General features: G+C 43.1%; 1 protein-coding gene across 2 annotated transcripts in view; it reads left to right on the top strand.

The window, feature by feature from the left end:
• dop1b (DOP1 leucine zipper like protein B) overlaps positions 1–24,782 on the top strand; it is a 29,936-nt gene extending 5,154 nt beyond the window's left edge. For both annotated transcript variants that reach the window (XM_084084867.1, XM_084084868.1), the window contains exons 5-38: positions 427–616; positions 1,166–1,264; positions 1,499–1,628; positions 3,170–3,279; positions 3,615–3,726; positions 4,401–4,521; positions 4,925–5,044; positions 5,163–5,271; positions 6,279–6,515; positions 7,194–7,507; positions 8,412–8,809; positions 9,331–9,602; positions 9,951–10,103; positions 10,384–10,484; positions 11,233–11,423; positions 11,601–13,212; positions 13,595–13,694; positions 14,206–14,397; positions 14,711–14,833; positions 15,103–15,237; positions 15,359–15,414; positions 15,520–15,624; positions 15,797–15,866; positions 16,608–16,761; positions 17,090–17,172; positions 17,900–18,009; positions 20,190–20,339; positions 20,521–20,582; positions 21,706–21,834; positions 21,918–22,054; positions 22,817–22,872; positions 22,992–23,135; positions 23,279–23,411; positions 23,505–24,782. In XM_084084867.1, coding sequence (XP_083940993.1) covers positions 427–616; positions 1,166–1,264; positions 1,499–1,628; positions 3,170–3,279; positions 3,615–3,726; positions 4,401–4,521; positions 4,925–5,044; positions 5,163–5,271; positions 6,279–6,515; positions 7,194–7,507; positions 8,412–8,809; positions 9,331–9,602; positions 9,951–10,103; positions 10,384–10,484; positions 11,233–11,423; positions 11,601–13,212; positions 13,595–13,694; positions 14,206–14,397; positions 14,711–14,833; positions 15,103–15,237; positions 15,359–15,414; positions 15,520–15,624; positions 15,797–15,866; positions 16,608–16,761; positions 17,090–17,172; positions 17,900–18,009; positions 20,190–20,339; positions 20,521–20,582; positions 21,706–21,834; positions 21,918–22,054; positions 22,817–22,872; positions 22,992–23,135; positions 23,279–23,411; positions 23,505–23,774 — 6,478 coding nt within the window. In that variant the 3' untranslated portion in view covers positions 23,775–24,782. The remainder of the gene's footprint in view (positions 1–426; positions 617–1,165; positions 1,265–1,498; positions 1,629–3,169; positions 3,280–3,614; positions 3,727–4,400; positions 4,522–4,924; positions 5,045–5,162; positions 5,272–6,278; positions 6,516–7,193; positions 7,508–8,411; positions 8,810–9,330; positions 9,603–9,950; positions 10,104–10,383; positions 10,485–11,232; positions 11,424–11,600; positions 13,213–13,594; positions 13,695–14,205; positions 14,398–14,710; positions 14,834–15,102; positions 15,238–15,358; positions 15,415–15,519; positions 15,625–15,796; positions 15,867–16,607; positions 16,762–17,089; positions 17,173–17,899; positions 18,010–20,189; positions 20,340–20,520; positions 20,583–21,705; positions 21,835–21,917; positions 22,055–22,816; positions 22,873–22,991; positions 23,136–23,278; positions 23,412–23,504) is intronic.
• The last annotated feature ends 1,321 nt before the right edge of the window (positions 24,783–26,103 follow it).

Raw genomic sequence — 26,103 nt, 5'->3', positions numbered from 1 at the left:
CTCTCTCTCTCTCTCGCTCTCGCTCTCGCTCTCGCTCTCGCTCTCTCTCTCTCTCTCTCTCTCTGTTTACTGTCTGATTTGACCTGCTTCCCTAGCTAATGGTTTTATTTTATGATTTGACCTGCTTCCCTAGCTAATGGTTTTATTGTATGCTTTCTAATATGCTTTTATGTTCTGCCATATGTTGTTTGTTGTAACATTTTGTACTGCTGCTATCCCTCGTAAAAGAGATCATGTATCTTAATGGGACTTTCACCTGTATAAATAAAGGTAAAATAAACACACACACACGTACAATCTTAACCCTTCATCTGCCATCCAACAGAGAACTTTAAACAGTTGACATTCTACCAGACAGCCAGGTGGATTCATTATTTGGATTATACCTGGTTTCTAACCCTCTCGTCCGCTATCCTCCCCACTCAGGACGGATGCCTTGTTGCTGAAGCTGTCTGTGCTGATGGGCCAGCAGGTGTTCTATGGTGCCCTGTGGGGCAGCATGCTGGTCAGCCCCCTCGTCCGGCTGCCCGCCTCTCACTTCATCGTCAAACACTTTGACCGTATGGCGCCCGCGCACCAGAAAACACAGATGCTGGGTTATGACCACCAACTGGCGGTGAGTATCTGTCTCTGTATGGCTGTGTGTGTGTGTGTTGTCTCTCTGCGTGTGAGCTCCAAAAGAACTCACAGGAAGAGTAAACTTTTTTAACCCATTCAATCCGGCGGCGCATCTCTTGTCATTTTAGATTTCTTTGGCTAATCAAAAAATAGCAGATATACAAGCTCACAGCTTGAGCTTGTTGATCTGCTATTTTTGAAAAATCATGAAAATGTGTGCAAATATTTTAAATTCATTTTTTAAGCGGACATTTGTTACTCAAATCTTTGCTTCTGGGGGTCCCTGGAACTAAATATTTTACAAATGTTTGCTTTAAAATATATTTTATTCCAAGATTTGCACAAATTTTCACTATTCTAGCAGATCTACAAGCGCGCTATGAGCTTGTATATCTGCTATTTTTGAATAGCCAAAGAAATCTTAAAATGACACAAATGATGCTTAAAGGGTTAAAAGGGACTTGTGTGATGAGTGTGAAGCCGTTATCTCAGAGTGTGTCCTCCTCAGCCAGGTCTCTCACCTCAGTTCGTCTCCATCTGTCCCCAGGTGAAATCGGTCTGTCTGTGTCTGCAGGACACTAATGTCTTAGTCCAAAGGAACACATTGGAGATCCTTCTGTACTTCTTCCCCATTGCTACTTGTCAGGTAACACACGCACACGCACGCACACGCACACGCACACACACACACACACACACACACACACACACACACACACACACACACACACACACACACACACACACACACACACACACACACACACACACACACACACACACACACACACACACACACACACGTTACTCAGTCACTGACGATCCAATGTTCTTCAGATTCTTACTCTACTCTCTGTGTAATTCTGGAATCCTGTTGTAGTCCGAGAACCCAAAGGAGACCATTATATCCATGAGCAATGAGGACATGGTCACCGTGGTCTCTGCAGCTTCCCTCACGCTGCTTCGCCGAGACATGTCCCTCAACAGACGGCTCTACGCCTGGCTCCTAGGTAGGGCTCATGCCCATACACAATGTGGTGGAATGTTCTGAAGTTGGCAACACATAATGAGTGGTAAAACGCGCGAGACATTGAGCACAGAGCTGGCGCAGAGCCAACACATTATGAGCGGTCTGGATACGTCATCATTGCGATCTTGTTAATTGCTGTGTTGTCATTTAATTGCATCGCAGATATCTATAGATAAAGAAGTCCCGGTAGCACTTGCTATGCATCCCATGTGTATAACGCATTATACACATACTTATAAGGCATTGTAATGCTGATCATAATCCTTTATAATCATATTTATAAGAGCTTATAAATAATCATAATGCTTTATAACCATAACCATAACACATTATAAAGCTTATTATTAAGACTTATAAGTTCAAGTATAAATGCATTGTATTATGCTTATAACACGTGATGATTAAAGTTATAAATATTCATAACAACGTATAATGCAATCATAACACGTTATAGAGTATGTTATAATGACTTATAATGTCAATTATTATAATACTTCATATTTGCTCCCCACTTTGTAACCCTTGCTATGCAACCCGAAATTAATTATCATCATTATAATCCATTATAATCAATTGATAATGCCCTGCTATAATGCATTATAATCACAGTTATAATGCATTATAAGTGATAATAAGGCATTATAACAGTTATTAAAATGCGTTATGACAGTGAGTATAAGGCGTTTTAGACACTACAATACAGCATTATTAAATGATCATAAAGTAACAAATAGCCACTTATAATAACTTATGATCATAGTGTAATGCATTATAACAGTAATTATAATGCATTAGTGCAGTGATTTAAAGGTGATAAAAATGTAATAATAACACCTTATAAAATCATCATAATGTCCATTTTATAATAACTTATAATCACAGTATAATTCCTTATAAGTGATAATAAGGCATTATAAACGTGATAATAAAGCCTCATCAAATGTTCATAAAGTAAGAAATGAGCACTTATAATAACTTATAATCGTAGTATAATGCATTATAATAATGCACTATAATAATTATGACACATTATAACAGTGATAATAAAGCATTATCAATTGATTATAATGGATTATAATTATGATAATTAATTTGGTAGTTTAGCAGCAATTATGAAGTATTATAACACTTGATACTTATAAGTCATTATAAAATGCCTTATAATGTGTTATGGTTATGGTTATAAAGCATTATGAGTATTTATGAGCGCTTATAAATCTGATTATACAGGGTTATGAGCATATTATGATGCCTTATAAGTATGTTCATGATGCGTTATACACATAGGATGCATAGCAAGTGCCACCGAAGTCCCAGCCAGTATTATGGAGTGCACTTTTTATTTTGACCTAATCTGATCTATACAAGCTCAATGCGATGTGTTGTGAACTAATAGAACGCCAATTTTCGCTACTTTTGAGCAACACTGTAACATGACCATGTATAAAATAGGGAATTCATTTATGAAAAAACACAAATAGAACGTGAAACGTGTCTGACTTGTTATTTTTTTCTGTTTAGGCACAGATATAAAGGGGGACATGGTGGCTCCACACTCGAGTCTGTCCAACACCACAGAGGAACACATGACCTACTATTTCAGCAACTACTCCAGAGATCTACTTGTGCAGGTAACTCACACACGCACGCACGCACGCACGCACGCGCGCACACGCACACGCACACGCACACGCACACGCACACGCACACGCACACGCACACACACACACAGGCACATGTAGGCACTCACACACACACAGGCACTCACACACGACACCCGCCCAAATTCTTTAACCTGGAAAAAATTAATCTTTGAAGCATTATTTCTTTTCCTGTTAGTAGCAATTTACACAAAAATGTAAGGTCTTTGTGTGTGTATGTGTGTGTGTTGTACCTGTTTGTCCTGTGTGCCTGTGGGAGTTCTTATACAAACTGTCTCTCTCTCTCTCTCGCTGTGTGTCCTCAGGCTTTGATCAACATCTTGAACATGAAGGATGTGGAGTCTGACCCAGAGAATGTGATCAGTTACCTCAGGCCCTTCCGCATTATTATCAGCCTGCTGGATAAGCCAGAGATAGGTAAAGAGATAAACACCATACGTAGAGCATATTCAGGTTAAATATGTTCTCTACTACACTGTTACTCATTCATGTTCCTTTATATTGTACCTATGTGAACGTAGTGTGGGAAAAAAGCTTGAAATGAAATAATGACAGTTAAGGGCTTGATATACTTAATTGCGTGCAGTGTCACGCACCAAAAATAGCAGATCTACAAGCTCATGTGTTGCAGCATGGCTATTTTTATTGCACTAATCTGGTTTTATGATCATAATAATACAATGAAATAGAAATGACTGTGTTATGACTGTGTTATGGCTATATCGTGCATGTCTAGACCCCAACGTGGGAGGTGCGAGTCAATACAAGAAAATGTACAAAATAATTAAAATAATTACCTTCAAAAGAAGGGACTGCACACTTTAACTTAAATGCAGGATGACTTGCTTTATTGCACAACGCGAAACTGGTTGTGCAATAAAGCAAGTTATCCTGCATTTGAGTTGGAGTGTGATATGTGTGTGTGTGTGTGTGTATGTATGCGTGTATACACCTTGTGTATATATATATACACATACACATACATATATACATATACTTATACATCTTTACGGTATGTTTGTTTCCGGATGCTTTGTGATCTGTTCACAGCCATGTTGATAATGATGGTAGCTGTGATATTTCTCCTTTAGGTCCCGTGGTCCTGGGCAGTGTGCTGCTGGAAGTGGTCCGAGCGTTCTACAGCTACTGCCTAGAGATGCTGGGAGAGGAAACCATCAGTAGTACTGGGCTCACCGGAAACCATCTGGCTAGGTGGGTGTGGGGATTGGACATGCTTGAAGGACCATACTGCCATTAATACATGCCATAGTCTATTCATAGATTTGGCCACACAGTATATTGTGCTCAAACCTAGACCCAGTAATGGCTTTATTTTTACACTTCACTTCATTGTTGGCCCGAACAAAATTGAGTGGTTAATAATTCATGGATGTTTGAATTTCGTTCATAAATCTTTTCTCAGGGACTATTTTCGGTGTCTGATTGTACTTCTGAAAATGTTCATGTTCAAATTCATTAATAACATTATTTTAGTTTCGTTTTTGAGGTTTGTTGAAAGAATACTTTGCATTATTTTTTTGTGAATACTTGTACATCGCACTTGAGAGAATGCCCCCAGTAAAGGATGCTATTTGTCTTATGTTGTCTTGAGCAGTAAGATAAAGGAGAATAAGAATGCGTCGGAGATCATAAAGACGGTAAATATGCTGGTGAGCTCCATGAACAGCGAGTACCTGTGGGACTACATGACTCGACGCTACTGCACCTCGCTCAGGTGGGACGCTGTGGCCAGTTACCAGAACACATTTAGGTTTTTTTTACACAAAACCATTGCATGTCAACTCTGACAATGCCTTTTCTGCTGTTTGTTTTCTTGTGGCCTCGCTCCGCAGTGGCTCGACTGATCCACCAACGCCTCCTCACCAGGACCGCAGCCACCCTGCTCCCACTGTCACTGAGATCTCCACACTCATCATATTCCTGATGGATATTATACCTCTGGTATGCAAAACATGCAATATTCAGTGCACCATTATGTGAACCTTATGTAAACATTTGGAAAATGCACTACAGTGAGTGCAATACTTTGTCCGACTTCACTATGCCTGTACACCAAAACACTACAAACCTGCTGTTTGGTATTTTTCTTATGCTTTATGAATTTCCTATTTCCTTGATTGTGCTAGTGTGTGACCATTTCACCTGCCAATAAACTACTTTCTGATTAGTAAAATAAACTTTATTAACTTTCTGATTAATAAAATATAAAAAATAATTATACATTTATTAGCACTTTTCAAAAACAAACGTTTAAGTGCTAAAAAATTCAATACAGTAGAACAGTGCATAGTAATACAACATAAGATGTTATTAACAAACTTAAAAATACAATAATTAAAACTAAACAATACAATACAATTAAAGGGGCTACACCATGAATTTAAAAAAAATATATTATATATAAATATTGCCCCCTAATACGTTTTAAACAGGTTGTAAGCCTAAAAAACATCCAGATACTTTTTCTCACAATCTGACTGTCTGTCATTCCAAGCTTTTTCAGCTGCAATACCAAAACGCCCTATTGGGCAGGGGGGAGCTACTGAGCAATTCTGTCTGGCCATCATCAATGCAAAATCAGGGCAAGTGACATCACTTGCCCTGCCATTCTGAAATGGCCTGTTCAGACACGCCCATTCAGGAAATCCATGAAATGAGCATGAATGACTGAATGTTAAAAAAATATTTTTTTTTGGGTACAAGAGACACTGGGGAGCCCAAAAAATACTAAAAACCTAAAAAAAAAATGAAATTCATGGTGTAGCCCCTTTAAACATAGGTAAAAAGATTAAAAAGCAATACCTGTATACAGGTACGCTTTTAACCTTTTAAAAACATCCACGGATTGAGCATGGGGGGGGGTATTCAGCTCCCATATTCCTGGTTCTCGTCCACATTTCTGCATGTGTGTAACTGCATGTGACTGATCTGTGTGTTTTCATCAACAGGAGCTCCATGCTGACATCCAGTCCCAGTACCTCCCTGAGATGCTGGGATGCATGCTACGGGCCCTGTGCACCCACATGGACACTCTGGACCTGGCTGAGCTCACACAGGGACTACGTGCATGCTTCAAAGTGCTGAGTAAGATCCAGATGCCCGTGGCTTATATGGATGTGGATGCAGGATCGCATGGCAAAGACATGGAAGCCCAGGCTCAAGAGGAGACAGACTTACAAGATCAGGTTGGTTGCAGTGATTCTCAAACATGTTTTATGGCAAGCCCCCCCCCCCCCCCCCAATTGATGTATTTGGCCTTGGACCCCCATTTGAAAAGAGTTTGTGCTAGGGACCCTCAAAAGAGAAGATTTGTCAAAATGATTTACAAGCTCACAACAGGTCGCATCGCGACCATGTAGAACGGCTATTGGGGCAAATGGGGCTTAAGTGTTTAAAATGTTACTAATTTTACTGTTAAAGAAAAATCTAAAGATATCTACATAAATACGGTACACACAGACTGACTAACCGGTACAGTGGCTTATACAAACGGCTTGGTAACAGCTGCTTGTTAGATCAGTTATTGTCTCCGCCAGGAGACTATGTTTTCACTTTCCGCCCCCCCCCCTCGGTCAAGCCTCACGTGACACGTGACAATACGTTGAAAGAGTGTGCTCTGATTGGCTAGTGAGACGCATGACGTATAGCGGCCTATAAATAGATGTGTCACTTTGAAAGAGTTTTGTTCTCTTTCAAAGTGAGGTAAGACAGGAATAATCACGGAATGGCTGAGAAATGGCGGAGTAACACTTAAGACAGGATTAATCAAGTAACACTTAAGACAGGACTAATCAGGAACAGTACTGGCGGAGACCTGTGCTCCGAGGAGCACATTTTCTAGTTCCTTTTTGTGTTCTATCCAGGCTGAGGAGAAGGCGGGAGAGAGAGACGACGTTGATGTCGGCCAGGTAAACGGTGGACATGAAAATGGAGAGCTGAACGGCGACGGGAGACAAGAGGCAGAGCCTGTGGACGGCGAGTTCCCACCTCTGCGATCGGAAGACAGCGGACTGGGCATCAGCGCATCGCCGTCCGCGCAGCACCTCCTTCCCGGGGTGGGACCGGGGCCAGAGGGAACGGGGACCACCAGGGAGGGCGAGGCGATGTGGAGGAAGGGAGGCAGCGTGGACACCATGGCCCAGTGTCTGCAGGACATCCTGGCCTTCATTACTACGAGGTGAACCATTCAGGCACAGTCAAATAAACCAAGTTCAACTTATATCTATAGACTAACATTCATGTATACACAGAACCATTAAATGTTGTGTTCCTACCCCCCCCCCCCCCCCGAACTGTGTACTGTATATATTTTTATTTTCCATTTCTACCCGTTTATATGATGTTTACTGTACATATTTTTATCTTCGATTTCTACCAGTTTATATGATGTTTTTGCACATTAGCGTATATTTGTCTGTCATTAAATGTTTCGATGAATTGAATACAAAGGACCCCAATGGAAACAAGCCATAGTGCTTTCTTGGGTTTAAAATCCTCTTAACAGACCTTGTATTGAACTGTACTTCCCTGTGCTTGTCTTTGCAAACTGTTAATAAAGTATTCAATCAATCAATCAGCAAGTAGGTTACTGTTGATAATAAATAGAATATGAAGAAAAAGAAATCAACATCAATAACTTGAAATGAAATGGGCTGTTAACCCATTAAGACCTGGAACTGTGTCATTTTTTGATTTGAGCTAAAAAGCATTATTTTACACTTTGGGCTATTCAAAAATAGCAGATCTACAAGCTCATAGCGCGGCACCGAGTGCCGCGCTACGAGCTTGTAGATCTGCTATTTTTGAAAATGTGTGCAAATCTGTGAACATATATATATTTAAAGCGAACATTTTTAACTCAAATCTTTGCTTCTGGGGGTCCCTGGAACAAAATATTTTGATGGGGGTCGGCGGCCAAATACATTTAATTTTGGGGGTCCTTGACATGAAAAAGATTGAGCACCACTGATATAGAAACATAGGTTTTTCAGAAAACTGTTGAGATTTAGGAGACATGTAGAATCGGCTTCAGGTCTCAATGGGTTAAGTTAAGTTTTCACATTTTCTTCCCTGCATCTCAGATACCTGCTGGTTCAGGTGGAGGACACCAGGGCTCATGAGCAAGAGCCGCAGGCCGACCTCCTGGAACGGAGGCCCTCGTTCGCAGCTCTGGGGGGGAGAGAGATAAAAGACAAACTGGCCGGATTGTTCACCCCTAACAAGGCGAAGAAGCCCCACGCTGCATCTGATGCCACCCACCTCGTAGAGGTTGCCATAGAGAAGAAGAAGGAGCGTTGTCGCACAGCGGCGCTGGACTGGGGGGCGGGTTACATGCCCCGGGGCAGGGCGGAGATCTCCGAGGCCTGTCGACAGGCCTTCAGCGCCACCAGCCACCTGCTGCTAGAGTGCACCACCTTCCCGGTGTACCTGAGCGAAGGCGAGAGCTTGGCTCTCTTCACAGACATGTTCGGTAACACAGGTCAGTGCGCAAAGCTCATGTTACCCATTGTGCACTTTCTTAACAAAAATTATTCAAAAATAGCAGATATACAAGCTCGAGCTTGTAGTTCTGCTATCTTTTGAATAATCTTGGAAAATGTGTGCAAATCTTTGAATATACATTTACATTACATTACAGTCATTTAGCAGACAATATATATTATGTTTTAAAGCGAACATTTTTAACTCTGATCTGTGCTTCTGGGCTGTCCCTGGGACAACGTATTACGAGACACCGGCCAAATACATATAATTTTGGGGGTCCTTGACATGGAAAAGTTGGAGCAACATACTGTTAGGATTTAGAAAGCATTTTAGATGTAAAGCATTTTAGATGTATTTGGCCGCGGATCCCCATCTCAAAATGTTTTGTTCCAGGGACCCTCAAAGATTTGAGTTAAAAAATGTAAAATTGCCCAAAGAAATAAAAAAAAAATCACAGATGCGTTCCCGGTCCTAATGGGTTAAATGACACAAGGTGTTTTGTTTTATTTCCTACAGGTAGTGATGTGGGCAGCTTGCCAGTGTGGCTGAGGTCCTTGATGACTCTGTGCTGCCTGTCCCGGGACTATGTCATCCAGCACACGGCGGTGGCCTCCCTGTTGGAACTCATCAACCACTCCCAGTCCCTGGCCCTGGTGATCGAGGACAAACACAGGCGCTACCAGATGTCCGACTCCAATCCCCTGAGTGGTAGACTGCAGATGGTCACTGTGCCACCCATCTACCCTGCAATGCTTAGCGCCATAGAGGAGGGAACAGACTTCTACCAGGTCAGAATACTGCTGTCGCACTGGTTAGAGACACAATGTGGTCATTTTATTATGCTGTCTTTATCTTATTTTATTATTTGTATGTATTATATTCTTTTTTCTATCCACTTTATTATTTTAAACTTGAATATTGTAATCTTATGGCTAGTTCAGACCAAAGATTTGCAACGAGATTTGAACCATTTTAAATCTTCAATCTCAAATATATTTGTGTGTGTGTGTGTGTGTGTGTGTGTGTGTGTGTGTGTGTGTGTGTGTGTGTGTGTGTGTGTGTGTGTGTGTGTGTGTGTGTGTGTGTGTGTGTGTGTGTGTGTGTGTGTGTGTGTGTGTGTGTGTTTCATGATCCAGCGGATGTCCCAGGTGCTGTGGAACCAGTTGGACACAGAGAGGAGGGAACAGCACATCTCCTGTGTGGAACTCTTCTACAGACTTCACTGTTTGGCTCCCTCAGCAACCATCTGTGAAGACATCATCTGTCAGGCCTTACTGCACAAGGACAAGGTGAATACACACACACACACACACACACACACACACACACACACACACACACACACACACACACACACACACACACACACACACACACACACACACACACACACACACACACACACACACAACCTAACAGAGAATGGTTCTCACCTGCTTTTGAATATTTCACTATGTGAGCAGTATTAAACAAGCAAATGCAACTACAGTACCTCATGTGATGCGATGAGCAAACAAGCCTGGGGGATGGACGGGTGACGCTCTGTTATGCTTTGTTTGTCTGCTCCAGGCTGTGAGGCTGGAGGCGCTCCACCGCTTCTCAATTCTGTGGCATCTAACCCGGGAGATTCAGACCAACAGGACCATGTCCCACAACCGCTCCTTTGACCGGTCAGTACTGCATACAGTTCAAATACGAGAGGGAAGTGAGAGATGCAGAGAGACATTCCTTTGCCTGTTTCATTTCCTCCAGCTACACAATAAAATGTGCAGCTGTCCATAGTTGCGACCGTAGGTCGCACTTACTACAGAAAGCTGCTCCAGGTGTCCGTCCGTCACACACGTCACACTTTTGCCCTGCTCATATCTCCGCACCCATTGCCCCGATCCATGCCACATTTTGCACACACACTCCTTACCTGCCAAACTACACCCTCCAAGGACCCCCGGAGCTCCAGGGACCCCCAGCTGCCTCGGGGACCCCCAAGTGTAAAAAATGAGCACATGTGGACAAATTACCAAATGACCACCCCAACGGGGCTGCTCACGGGGCATTCCCGGGGACCACCCACTCCTGGTGCTCCAGAACGGATGCACAAGTGGTGGCGCCCCCAGTGGAGGACCCCCTGCCACTGCAGCTCACATAAAATGCCGTAACTCGGGGGCTTGCCCCCCACAAACAATCCCTCCTTTCCCCTATAAACACACTCTCTCTCCCACACCACACACACACACACACCAACAGCTCGTTACAGCCCTCTTCTGTATACATGTGACCTACGGTCGCTTATCTCCCGATTAGGGAGTCTTACTGGTAAATTTAACTCTGAAAGTGTACAAATGTGTGCACAGACTATAATACGTTTCTTGAAGATTGTTTGGTATCTCAATCTGCTGTCTGTGTGAACATGGGTTTTAGGTGCCTTTGCGTTGTGGTGGATAGTCTGAATGGCTCAGACACCTCGATGAGTGCTGCAGCTCAGTGCTGGCTGATCAGGGCTCTGTCCCTCAATGACGTGGCTCGGATCCTGGAGCCCATCTTATTACTACTGCTTCATCCTTCCACCCAGCGCTGCTCCATTCAGAGCATCAAACAGAACCTCACTGCTGGTACGTGTGCGTGCGTGTGTGTGTGTGTGTGTGTGTGTGTGTGTGTGTGTGTGTGTGTGTGTGTGTGTGTGTGTGTGTGTGTGCGTGTGTGTGTGTGAAATGTATGTTAATAAGCATGTATTGTCTTATCTCTTAGCCTATAAGTCTTGTTATACATATATTTTCTTTCCACTAAAGGTAATCTGAAGATTCTGAGTAACAGAGGTCGAAGCTCCACTAAAGGTGCTGGGGCATCTGTGGATGTCACCGCAACAGAGGACTGCACTGTGACTTACATGAGTGTTGTGGACCGGGAGTCCCTGTGGACACATTTAGAGAGCAGCCCGGAAATCCCCCGAGCACTGGACACTATGGTGGCATCCAGAAGCGATAGTGAAGAGACGGAAGAGGGGGACGCGCTGGAAGAAGAAAAGGAGGAGGAGGAGGATGAGGAGGGAGAGAGCGAACACACCGAGTCAGCGGACACCAGCGGTGCCCAGGTGTCCACGGAGAACTCCAGCTCGGGTTCTGTCCCTTATCACAGCAGCACTGAGGAAGGAGGCGTGGTCAACGGCCTGCAGAGGGTGGAGTCTGAGCACACGCAGGCGTCCGATTCGATGACGAGTGAGGATGAAGAGGACCTTGAGCTCGAGTCCATGGCCAGGTCTCGCCTGTTGAAACAGGAGCGGGAGAAGAGGGAGGCCATTGACTCTCTGTTCCGCCATGTGCTGCTGTACCCTGCGGTTGGTGGCTGGCGTCATCTGCTACAAGGCCTGGCCCTGCTCGACAGTCTGCTGAAGAGCAGCGCCCAGCGCCATCTAGTGGACGCCTTGTCCTTCACCTCTCTGGACACCAGCTCTGCCGCCCATCTCAACCTGGTCTCCAACCTCTTGCAGCGCCACCAACAGGCCCAGGATGGTATGGGCTTCTACGGCCACCTGCTCTCGCCCTCCTCCACGCCCTCCGTGTCCCCTTCCCTGCTCATTGATTTGCTGGTGTGCCTGTGCCTGCGGATCCTGCGGTCACACTACCCTTCCTACCTGAGCCTGGGTCCACATGACCTGCAGGGGAACAGGGACGTGCAGGTGAAGAGTGTGGAGGTGCTGACCCGGCTCGTGGACCAACTGCGCTCTGTGGCGAGGGTGCAGGAAGGTGATGGTTCCAGTCTGGAGCCCATCCGAAAGCTTCTCTCCGGCTGTCAAGTGCAGCAGTTTGCGCTGCTAACCCTCTCTGCATCCATGTATGTCAGCCAGCGGGGGATAGACAAGGGGGGCCCAAAGGGCGTGGAGCTTCTGCAGGACCAGGGGGGGCTGTCAGAGGAGAGCCTGGTGAACCTGGGTTCCGGAGGCGGACAGGATCAGTACCCCTTACAGATAGAGCTGCTCAAACTCCTCCGGGCCCTCATAGTGCTGGAGTACCATGTGTGGCCTGGTGGGGCCGTCCCTGCCACGGGGACAGCAGGGGCAACCGGACACCAGGAAGAGCTCCGCAAGTCCCCCACAGCCAGCACGCCCCTCGCCAGGGAGTGGCAGACCGCCGTTCTCTTCCAGCAGTCCATTAAGGCGGCCCAGTATGTCCAGAGCCATCCCATCACAGCCCAGGGCATGTTTGTGTCCGCAGCAGCCAGAGCACTTCAGCCACAGTACGGCTACACTATGCACCCGCACTGGGTGGAACTGCTGTGCTCCACTCTTCCCTACCTGGGGCGCTCGCTGGGCATTATCGTGGCTCCCCTCATCGCTCAGATCTGCCGGAACTTAGACGAGCAGGTGAAGCTGTATGAGCACGACGGAGGCAAAACTAATCAGAGGTACACCAATAGCATGCAACACATGCACTCACTCACTCACTCCCAACAAATCATGCCTTTAGACGTTGACGTTTTTTATTGTCAAAAATGCAAATACAAATATTATTTGTACAGATCTGTCAAAAGGATAAAACACAAAAAATCTCAAGAGCTTATTTACATTGTGGTCCTTTGAGTGCAAGTGTGTGTTAACTGAATACCACGTTTTGGGGTGGACTGGAAGTTAACAATAGAGCTATGAGCTAATTGACGTATCTTTATCTAGCCTTTTGCTTGTTTTTCACTTGTGCTGATCCAGGTGTTTGTTTTTCTTGCTCTCTAGATCAAGTTGAAGCTGCTGTGTGTTTTAATGTTCATGTTTATGTTTCTGTGTTCTAACCAGTCTGGGTGGCAGGAAAGAAAACATTGCCCCTGATTACCCTCTCACCCTACTAGAAGGCCTGACTACCATCACACACCACTGTCTACTGGACAATAAGAAGGTGAGGACACATACACACACACACAGATGTGGAATCCTTACTAATTAACTTATGGCTATCCAGTCTAATTAGTTCTTGCAGAATTAAGACTCTGAAATTATTGAGATTAACACCTTGATTCAAGTTTAAACAATAAATGACATGGAAAGATGTATTTACATACAGAGCTGTATCAGACACACACCATATTAAGCTGTGCAAACATACAAAGATAGAATGACTGGTCTCTCCTCTCACAGTCTCACTAAAATCTAAAGTAGCTCTCTCTAATTCCTTGATTTCCTTCTACCGTGCCAGGTGCACGTTGCTTCTCAGACACCCCCTTGTATTCCAAAACATATCTAAGTTGTAACAACAGCACAAGGGTGTCACAGGACAATAGGCTACAAGCAAAACAACATTTAAAATTATATAATAATTTTTCTTCATCAACACACACACACACACAAAATATTGATTTAACTGTGAACTTTAAATGTTTTCTTATGATTTTCTTCTCTCGCTGCGTCAGTCCCTGGTTACCTGTGATGCTGCAGATGTACGTAACGCACGCAACGCTGTGATCGAGGAGCTGCCACACATGCTCAGTAGCATGGCACTGTTATGGGGTGTGATCAGGAAGGAAGACTCTCAAAAAAGGAGCTGTGACTCCACCCAGTACATCAGGCATACCTCTACCTCTGTCTACTTCAGAAGCACCAAGGTGTGTGTGTGCGTGTGTGTGTGCGTGTGTGTGTGTGTGTGTGTGTGTGTGTGTGTGTGTGTGTGTGTGTGTGTGTGTGTGTGTGTGTGTGTGTGTGAAAGGATATTCACTTATTACCTTACTGTTGGCCAATAAGTTCTTGGCTCACAACGTGTTGCATCCATGACGCGTTGTGAGCATGTAGATCTGCTATTTTCAGCACGCGACAGCGTCATATGATGAAGCATGCATTTAAGCATTAGAACGTTCCAGAAGAAAAATCACAGCAGTCTGCTTTAAGAGCTAATTTAACACCCATTATTTTGTTTCGTAGATATTACGACAGCGAATCCTGGAGTTCCTAATCCCTCTTACGGGTCAGTATGGGGTTCAACTGATGGCCTCAGTGGGAGCAGTGTGGAGCAGCAGGAAAAATAAGAGGAGACACAAAATCAAGGTAAGCACTCTACTCGCGTTGTGAGCTTGTGGATCGACTTTTTTCACTATTTTTGAAATGGTGCTTAAGTACATTCATAATTCCTTCACAAGGAATACATTCATAAGTATTTATAATATTTTGTACGTTTGGGTACCGGGGAGACACCAAATGTCTCTTTTGGGTTTCAAGCTGATACAGTTTGGGAACCCTTGCATTAAGTGATGCGATGTGTTGGTTACATGATTAAATGTTTGCATGTATGTCTCTCTCTCTCTCTCTCTCCTTAGATTTTGCCAGTGGCCAGTGAATCTCGCCTGACCATAGTGGATCTGGTCAAATCACTGAACACCCTGCTTGCAGACAACATACTACACTTAGTCAAGGAAGTGGTGAAGAAACCACATCAGATCAAAGGAGACCAGGTAAAGAGATGGACACAAACTCTTATACTCTTTAATAACTCACTCTACTTCTCTTAATATGAGCTGATTCATATCACTTAATGTTGTACCTTTTTCTTCTTGCGTCCATGACATCAATTAGAAGTCCACCCTGGTAGACATCCCCATGTTACAGTTCAGCTACGCCTATATCCAGAGGTACATACAAATCTACAACTCAGTTCCCTATTTCTAGCCACAGTCAGCTAAATATAGCTCTAAATGTGCAAACTGTATCTGATCACTTTGCCTTTCTGTACGTAGCATCTCTACTCAGGCACTGCAGGAGAACATTGTTCCTCTTCTCAGCCTCCTGCGGGAGTCTGTCCAGCTTAACCTGGCACCTCCGGGCTTCTTCTTACTGCTGGGGTCTGTGTTACTTTATTTATACATTTTCTTTTACGCAGTGCACAGTACACTTTACACAGTGCCATGAATCATAAACTGCTTGTTTGACCTGTTTGTTCTTTTTAATGGTCAGACCAATAAAAAGGTAAAAAAAAAACAACAAAGTAATTAATACTTGGCTTCTGTTTCACAGAATTCTCAACAACGTTGTTAACCGGCTCCCTAACCTGGACAATAATAAGAAGGACACTAGAGATCTGCAGGTATGATGCACCCTGGTAAAACCCTGGTAATATCTTTATTTATATAGCACTTTCATAAAACTAAATAAAGGAACAATGCGTCACAATGCACTGTACAATAACACAAAGGCAGTAAGACAGCATAAGATGTAATAATAACTCAACTAAATTAAGTAATAAAAGACAATAAAATGAGGAGTAGAGTAAGAGTAAAATAATCACGGCAGAACCAGTCAATAAAAAATGTATTTATTAGAGACTTAATCTGATCTCTTCAGGTAAGTAATTAAAGGAGGACATTTTCAACCTTATCTTCATATATTTGGTCCTCACTAATGCTCATTATAAGTTGGTACCAGTTCAGAATCTGAATCAGTTTTATTGTCACATGGGGTGCTGGTGGCCAATCGGTTAAGGCGCGTACCACAGGCTCTGATGCAGTCTGACAGCGAGTCGATTCCTGAGCCCGGTGGACCTTTGCTCCCTGTTACTCCCGGACTCTCCCCCCGTTTCCTGTCAATCTCCACTGTACCATCAAATAAAGGCATAAAAGCCCAACACTTACTTTTGGTTCTTCGTATAATATATTTTGATTTGAATACTTTTTTACTTTTATAGAATTTTACTTGTAACATTATGTAGAGTATTTCTACATCGTGGTAGTGCTGCTTATTTTGTGGTATTGTACTTCTTCCAGCATTGGTGAAGGGTTTCTTAAATGACTGAGCGTTTATGATAACGATATTGGCAATGATCATGCAGGAAGTGACTCAGCGCATCCTGGAAGCAGTGGGAGGTGTGGCTGGAGCGTCTCTGGAGCAGACCAGCTGGCTCAGCCGCAACCTGGAGGTGAAAGTTCAACCACAGGTGTGCGCTGAGGAGCCTGATGACGCAGAGGCCGAAGGTGAACTTTATGGTAACTATATGGATGTCAAACACAACATAGACCAATGAAGACACAGAAAAAGATACAGACATTTCACTAATACTTACAGTTGATGTATGCATTAATACTACTGCACAACATTTAATGTTACTGCACACAGGCATATGTCCATTCATACATACATTACTTGTATGAGTCTCTACATCTTAATTGTCATCTGATTATACCAGGTTGCAGAAATGGTCAGGTCAACAAGAAAAAAGCGACACAATAGTTTTTTCGGAATAACTGTGGAATAACTTATTCCATAGTTATTCAACCACTATCCATTCTATCTGCTCCTCTATCTCTTCTCCAGACTCAGTGGCTCAGGGCAGCACCATGGTTTCCTCTTCTGCCCCCTCTGTTTACAGCGTGCAGGCCCTGGCACTCTTGGCTGAGGTAAGATTCACACTGTGTGCGTGCGTGTGAAACAGGGTCATTTGGAGATAGGATGATGGGTCAGTGTGGGACATTTTGGACCGACGTGTTGGGCAGCACTCTCGACCTCCTCCATCCTCATCAAAACACCAAATGAGGGAATATCTTTTGGAAGAATGGTGTGCAATCCTTCCAGTACAGTTCCAGAAACGTTATGCCTCTATGCCAAGGAGCAATTGAAGCTGTTCTGGCCCAAAACCTTACTAAGACACGTTGTTGTCTCCGCCAGAGGTGGAGAGTATGTTTTCGTTCCCGTCACGCTGTGTGTCCCCCCCCCTAGCCAAGCTAACATTGGTCAAGCTTCACGTGACACGTGACAATATGTTGTCACCAATGCTTTTGATTGGCTAGCGAGACGCATGACGAAATAAAATCCTATAAATAGGTGTGTCACTTCCAAAAACCTTTTATGTTTTTGGAAGTGAGGTAGCATTGGTCAAGCTAACGGGATCAAGCTAACATTGGTCAAGTGACACGTGACAATATGTAATATGAATAGGTAAGACAGGATTAATCAGGAACAGTACTGGCGGAGACCTGTGCTCCGAGGAGCACATTTTCTAGTTTATTTTTTCCTTTAATTTGTCACCTGTCCGTATATATTGTTATATTTAGTGTGTGAGGGGAGGCCAATATGTCAGCATTTTGTGCAAGTGAACTTAATATGCTTTCTATTTACCGTATGTAGATTCTGGCCCCGTTACTGGACATGGTGTATCGCAGTGATGAAAAGGAGAAGGCAGTTCCTCTCATCTCTCGGCTCATGTATTATGTTTTCCCTTACCTGAAGAACCACAGGTAAGCATTACTTCAGGTTCCCCGTATGTGACCTAAGTTAAATCTAGCAGGCTTCTGAAGTTGCACTTTTGCACCTGGATGGGTCTCGTGCGGCAGTGGATCACATAGGAATACACAAAGACACATAGACTCAAACACACTGTAAATAGATTGCAGAACATCTTTACTAAGTATTTTGCGCGATACATTGAAATGCAGTTTTGTACATAATAGACAGAATAAGTGAACAAGCAGTCCTTCTTACCAGTTACTAAACCCGTGTCCCACAGAAGGCCCCGTGCTCTCAATGTGCCTCTGCTTAAATACCTTCTGGCCGTGACTTAACTCTCCCCACAGTCTCCCCACCAGGTATGACCTAATCCTCCCCACCCCACCAAGCTGTCAGCAAAGTATATGAGAGATTAATCAAAGTCCACCTTGCTGACTTGTATGGTTATTTAGAGGGAGATTCTGGGCACTCGATCCCTGTGAATACCCTAGAGAGGGAGATTCTGGGCACGGACCAGTGCTAATCGTTGGACCACATCAGTGTTTTGTTGCGGTAACCAACCCTGGTGTCTCGTTGATGCTCCCACCCTGTTGTCTCTTGTTATCTTGTTGATGTGGGAGAATATCTTGTTGATGTGGAAGAATCATCACATCACCTCTCCCAGAACCCGACCGGGGCTCAGGTTCGAGGAGTCACAGGCCTCAGTTAGTCGAACTTCTTTGTGGCTTGTGGTACAGTAGTTCTGCCAACAAACATAAGGATCAGACCATAGTTATACTCTAGCAGCCAGGTCAACAATTTAACCTGGCATGTGTGTTTAGTTTCAGATTCAGATTCAGATTCCTTTATTAGCCATTGTGTAATACACATAGGCTAAAGGCTAAATTTCAATGTACAGGCTGATGATAGGTTCTTGGTTTACGTATGTATTAGTTATTATTAGATTATTGGTTTACTTATGTATTACTTTATTATTTACTTTTGCTAGGCATTTGATGTATTATGATGTATTTACTGTAAATCGCTCTGGATTAAGAGCGTCTGCTAAATTTCTAAATGAATGCTAAATTTAAATGCCTAAACTGTAAACTGTACATGGACAAGCTGAACCATAACAACACGGGATGTACCAAAACAATAGCTATCAGGCCTAGGGGGGACATCTTGGCTCCTACAAGCTACAAAATATCATGTCATATTAAAAGGCTCTATAATAGAGTGTAGGTTAGATATAAGCAACTATAATAGCAATATAATATAATTCTACCACGACTCTTCACAGTTTGTTAGTAATAATTAATTAAAATAAACCCAGACAGGGTGATTCATGTCAGGGTCCCTAAAGGGATTTATTTCTCAACAAAGACCTGCTCACCATTCAATATCCTGCTTATTACATGGCTACTTAATAAAGCAATAAATACATTGACACCAAATGTAATAAAAAAATTTCATTGATTAAAAACAATATTTAATTGCTTACAGTAAAGAAAGATAGCCCATTAAATTATGCCAGGTGTGTCCAGGGCAACAGGTCGGCTTGCAAAACTCCGGTAGGAAGTGTTGATCAAATATAAATCAACATTACTGCACACAAAACTGCCTATTTTTCGTCTCAAATATTTTCAAAAATATTTTTGTGTACTTTTTAGATGTAAAATGACATAGTGCGTTTGTTTTCATGGCTGCCTTTTTGAATAAAGCAAAAACCAAGCACTGTGGATTGCTTAATTAATTGGTTGATTCAGGTGAGTTGTCTCCATCGGTCTATTGATAGCAGTGGTCATAACTGACAAATAACAGACCGCTGAATTCTGTGATTGACCAATCAGAATCAAGCATTCAACCAAGCGGCGTAATAATACAATATAACTGGCACATCTGCAGTGATTGGAGATGGTCTCCCAACTTCTAATGTCAGGTAGACAATGTCAAAGTTATTTGAAGCAGTCGGAACACCATTTTGGACATTATTGTAGTTCGGACATCGTTGAAATTACATTTCTCCTTCTGGAGAGGGAGACAACAGACATAAGATTCAGGGATTGTAGCTTTAAATCTTCCTTGCTTGCTTTTCATTGATATACACAGCAGCTCATACACTGGCCACACTACGACTCTCCACTCTACTGGTCTCTTTATAAGTGCAAATTATTATGTTCCACTAAGGCTTTTTGTTCCTATCTTTTAGTGCCTATAACATGCCCAGTTTTGGAGCAGGTGCTCAGCTCCTGAGCAACCTGAGCGGATACGCCTACACCAAAAGAGCCTGGAAGAAAGAGGCCTTTGAACTCTTTATGGAACCACTCTTTTTCACCATGGATGCTTCCTGCACGCCCCAGTAAGGATACTAACAGAACAAATATATAGAACTCATTGTTGCATTGAAACCAAGCAGTTAAATATTGTGTTGTTTGACTTCTCAGTGTACATTATGTGTTAAAAAAGACTGTTTCCAGGATTAGATTAATATATTGCAAAACTGAATTAATTAATCTAATGGCCGGTGCTTGTCTCTATAGTTGGAGATCTATCATTGACCACCTCCTGACTCATGAGAAGACCATGTTCAAAGACCTCATGAGTAAGTACCGCCTCCAGAAATGGGTATTCAAAAGAGCGCTTATCTCAGAGCGCTTTTTACACACAACGCAATTTATAGATTATTGTTACAGTCCCCACTAACTAACTGTACCTCCAGCCACCTGCAATATTCTATCGGTACATATGACCTAGATATGGGTTCAGCCATATAGATTTACATTTTCCTAGCTTCAATATGCCCACAGCCTCATTACTCCTAATAATATATATATCAGAGAGTGATAAAGTACTCACAACATGCCAGATTGACCCATCAAATGACGTCACAGCTAAGTCCCGGCCCCCTATTCCGGCGGGGAAAAAAGTGCGCGATAAAAAGTGTGGGAGAAAAAGAGTGTATCTTGCAAAATAGCTGATGTAAGCAGTGCTATGCTGGGTTGGGTGTGTTTTTAAAAGCTTTTTATAGACTCTGTAGTGTGGAGGGTTCTTTGTGTTTGGATGAAGAAATATATAGTTTAAAAAAGTTGGAATCAAAGTCGGTGACGCGTAGATTTTGGCGGCACATGGGTGGTGGCATGGTTTCAAACTTTGCAACGGGCAATAGCATCTAGGGCTTTCCGTGCCACGTCACTTGTGTGAATGTCTCTCTCCACCTTTATAGTTCTTAACAACCCGTGTGGTTACACTTACCCTCTCAGGGTCTAAATGAACCCATTTTGCACTAACCATGGGTTCCTACCCAGGCTAGTTACGACATACGTTCCCATGTTTGAGGTTTTTACTTCTCTTTTCTATGATATTTCTCTATAACTGCCAGGTTTCCAAATGTTAAACTGGTAAACAATATCATCATAGGTCACACGCAGGTATTTAGTACTTACATTACAATCATTATTACCATTATAATTATAATCGCCCTGGTATTAACAAACCCAATTACTTGACTCAATACATTTATCTCAATTACATTCTTAACTAATCTTTAATTAATACCAAGCCTGAGTATGATTGTTTTGTTTGCAAAACTATCATAGAGCAGAATTGAGGCCGAAGTCAATTACATGACGTGACATGCACAGTAGTATAGATGTCATCCATCTCCGATATGCTTGAATATGTGTTTGCCATTATATTTTTGGCTTGTATGCATGTGTGCCTTCTAGGTATGCAGAGCAGCTCCCTGAAACTGTTCGCTAGTGCAGAACAGAGGCCCATGCTGCTGAAGCGCCAGGCCTTTGCCATGTTCAGTGGAGAACTAGACCAGTATCATCTCTATCTTCCCCTTATCCAAGGTATGTGTGTTAATGTGAATGTACCTTCAGATTTAACAGGCTAATAAGACATACTGTATATTTCAAAGTGACTTTCTCTTCAGAGCGTCTGACTGAGGCCTTGCGTACCAGCCAGACTCCTGCTGTTTCAGCTCAGATTTTCCTGATGTTCCGCGTACTGCTGCTACGTATCTCACCTCAGCACCTCACCTCCCTCTGGCCTATCATGGTTACTGAACTGGTAAGACCTTATATTCACAATGACTGTATCTTAAGGATTGAGATGGGTAATTACGTCACTCTGGATGTAGAGAAGGTGCGCCTCCTCTGATTGCCTCCTTTGCCATAGGTGCTCATAGTCTTTCGAGGTAGAAATAGTGGCCTTCCAAATAATAAAGATGCACGACTGTTGACTCAAATGCACATTTGTTCATTGCTACCTCAGGCTAACACATTTTGGAAGGAGCTTTCATCAGAGCATATTCAAAAGTTGAGATGGGTAATTTTTGTTTTATTACAGGAGTGTCAAACTCATTTTAGTTTGTGAGTCGGATTGGTCAAAACGCCCTTTGTGTGGGCCAGATATTGAAAGGCTACTGACTTTTCAGGTCTAGGACTAAAAAGGAATGTGTATACCAGTGGTTCTCAAATACTTTCATGTCAAGGACCCCAAATGAATATGTATTTGGTCATGGACCCCCATCTGAAAAGATATTGAGCAAAAGTCAGCAGAACTCCTTCTCCGTACCGGTGAATACCGCCCCAATTCAAGCACTTTCTCGAACAACTTTGCTGTTCATGAATAGTCAAATTTCCAGACGTAGCCTAATTCAAAAGAATGTTTGAGTAAAGCCAGTCTGCTCAACTAGTGGTCGTCAGTGTGGCAGGTTGAACCAGAAAAAGAGCGTCAAATTGACAATGTTTGATTCCTTAGGCTGTAATAAAATGAACCATTTTGATTACTACACTGTTAAATACTTTTCTACACTTTCTTTTTCTCCAGATCCGCACATTTGTACGGCTAGAGAAAGCCCTGCAGGAAGATAAAGAAGTTTCAAAGTGAGTTTGTTATCAAACTCCATCTTTTATGACAGACACAAATCCACATCATTATTTTGTGTCACAATTTTTACATACAAGCTTCAAATACAATGTATATTTTCCTGCGTACAACCTAGGCTGACCAAAGTGGTGCGTGGAGCACTCGAAAGGAATGGCCCGGTGCATTTCTCCCAGCCAGAGTTGAATATGTATCTGTCAGCCTGCAAGTTTCTAGATACTTCCCTGGCTTTTCCTCCAGGAAGGATGCCCCTCTTTCAGATGTAAGAATCACAACACTGGAATATCTTGCTTGGGTGTCCTTCTTATATATTTCATTCATTTTGCATCCTTTCTCTGAATGCCAACCTCCAAATGCTGCATATCTTTGACAAGCAGAATATCGGGGTGGGGTGTGTATGTGCAGGTATCGCTGGGCATTTGTCCCTGAGGTGGATGTAGATCGCTACAGTGGCCCAGAGAATGCTCTTCTGGAAGGAGAGCAGGAATGCAAGCCTCATGTGGCCAGAGTACTGGAAAGAATACAGCAAAGATATGGGGTAGGTAGACACACATTTACACCTTGTGTGGGTGATCAGGCCCAAACATATGTCCATGTCCCATACTGATGATGTCATGTCACTCTATTCCAGGCACTAAATGGGTTGAGTGAGGAGTCATCCACAGAGCGCTTGGAATTCCCCCTCCTGACACAACGCTCGCTGACATCCATAACTCAACTGGCGCCCTTCCTCTGCACGCTTTGTGTTTCCTTCCAGGGCCCTCGCCTGGATAGCTCCTCACTAAGCTACCCATCATCCCACCTCCCAGTAGCAGTTTACCCAGCAGCCAGCACAGATGCAGTCCTGAAGAGGCTGGAGATCATCACTGAGGACGAGTTCTTAGACTCCACCGAGAATTAGGTCTTGTTTAAAAATCAAGCCTTCTTTTTCAGCTTTTGCTACCCTGGGAAAATTGCACTGGAGGTATAGAAGTGGAAAATGTAGAAAAGGCAGACAACCACTGAAAATGTTGTATTGTATAAAAAGAAAAGGAAAACGCTTTGGAGTACCATTTTAATGTGGAGTTGTGTCTTACCAGGTCATATCTCTCCATGTTTACCTCTGACGTACTCCCATGCTCAATCTGTTCTGGATTATTATGTTTGCAAGTGTCACTTTTTGGATATTGTGATGTTTTGGGGAACTGCTGTAAACCTGCTGGTGGGATGCTTTGTTTTCTCTGTAGGTACAGTGGCATCTCCATGTTCCACATTCAGATTACATACATTCCTTTTTCGTTTGCATAGTTTATACTCCAATTTGATCAGTGAAGACGGAACAGGGTCTATTTAAGGAACTGGTTCTTAAGACTAGAACATTCAAAACATTTGCCTTACTGTAATAATAGTGTTGATGCGAACATTTTTAGAGTACCACTGACACTAACCGCAGATTCAGTGTACCAGTGATGTCCCCCTGTAGCTCTTGTAACCTTCCCTTAAACATGCTCTGTCCTTTTAGCATACATCTGTCTGACTCTTAGAATGTACAGTAATTAAAGACAATGTGAAGGCAGGACAAGACTGGTTACGTAGCTTGTTTATTGTTGGATAAACAGTACTGGACCTTTAAGCTCCAGTAGTTGAAGTCGATGTGAGACTTGTAGGGGTAATTATTGAATGTGATGTGTGTACACTGGAAAGAACTTTTAAATATCTACAGTAACATACATAAAATACATGCTTGGCATTTATTAGTATTTGAATTAAGGGAACTCAGTCTTTGTTTCTAATTGTTAATGGATAACTTTAACCATTGCCCACAATTGTATTCCTCAATTGTTGAATGTTTATGTAATTTATTTTGAATGCTTAATGATCTCATAATTTTTGGATTAACAGAAGCACATAAATAAAATCAGCCTATGAACTACTGTGTGTATTCATTTCAATTTGCCTGGACTGCCTCGACGGAACAGGATCTGAAGGCCAGAAGGGCACTTGCCTGGAATGCCTTGTACGGGATAAGGTGAGTGTGGAAATCTGTGATAGGAGATGACCGCAAGAGGCGGCTGTTTGTGGCTACAGTAGAATCAGTAATGCTGAGACATGGACACTCAAGAATACAGCAGGAAAAGGCCCTGGATGGCACCGTCTACACAAGAATGCTACGAATTGCATTTGATGGCACATGGGAGGACCACATCAGAAACGTGAACCTCTACAGGGGCCCCCCACAGGTCACGGACAAGGTCATTGAGAGAAGCATGAGGCTGGCTGGGCACTGTGCAAACTGACACTGTGGGAGCCAACCAAAGGCACAACTACACGCCCATCAGCATATTGCTGCCTCCCATGGTTGGTGTTAGGTACTGCCCATTGTTTAATTATACTATGGCCTTACATCTTACAGTACAAGCCTGTATCAAAGATAAAAACTTTCACCACTTCCCATTGATGTTACACGACTGAGCAGAGAAATGTAGGATTTCCCCGAATCTAGCACTGCAGAGAACAGCACGCAAACCTCAAACCTTGTCATGATCTTTGTATTGAGTATAATAAAATGTTCCTCTTTTCCCTCTCCCACTCATTCTTCCACTTCCTAGTTATCGACCCCTTTATTCATCTGCAGTACTCAGAGATCCCCAAGGCTATGCCCATGTCCACCAGGTCAACTCTGTTGGTGGAGAGTCACCTGCGCCTATAGTGCTGTAACTGCTGTTAGAAGTTCACATATGAGGTCAGACCTGAAATGTGACTTTACTCGCTGCAGAAGCATCAAAGCAGCTGAGTCAGACTCTGAGAAAATTCCCACCTGTCCTGCTGTGACCTCACTTTTTCTACCCAATTTAGTGCCCATGTCAAGGCCACTACTTCCGAGGTACAGACTGACACCCCATCTGACAGCAGTCAGATCTGAGTCATCCACAGGCTGAGATTGGGAATATGTAGAGCAAAACCCACTCTTACTCTTGGGGTCCATACCATCTGTGAAAATGTGTGATTTGCCCAGTTCTCCTCCATCCTCTCCCTCACCAATAATCTTGGTCTCTTCTACCCTCCTCCCTCATCCTCAGATTCTGCTAAATGCTGCTATTTTCAAAAGATTTGCATACATTTTTCATATTTGAAAACTTGTGAAATGGGACATTCTACTTTTGGTACTTAAGTACATTTTGATACCAATACTTTTGTACTTTTACTCAAGTACATTTTGAATTCCGGACTTTTACTTCTGACAGAGTATT

This window comes from Gymnoscopelus microlampas (genome assembly GCF_963454915.1).
Source record: "Gymnoscopelus microlampas genome assembly, chromosome: 17".
NCBI lineage: Eukaryota > Metazoa > Chordata > Actinopteri > Myctophiformes > Myctophidae > Gymnoscopelus > Gymnoscopelus microlampas.
The sequence above is the reverse complement of the archived record's forward strand: the minus strand, read 5'-3'. Positions and strand labels throughout refer to the sequence as shown.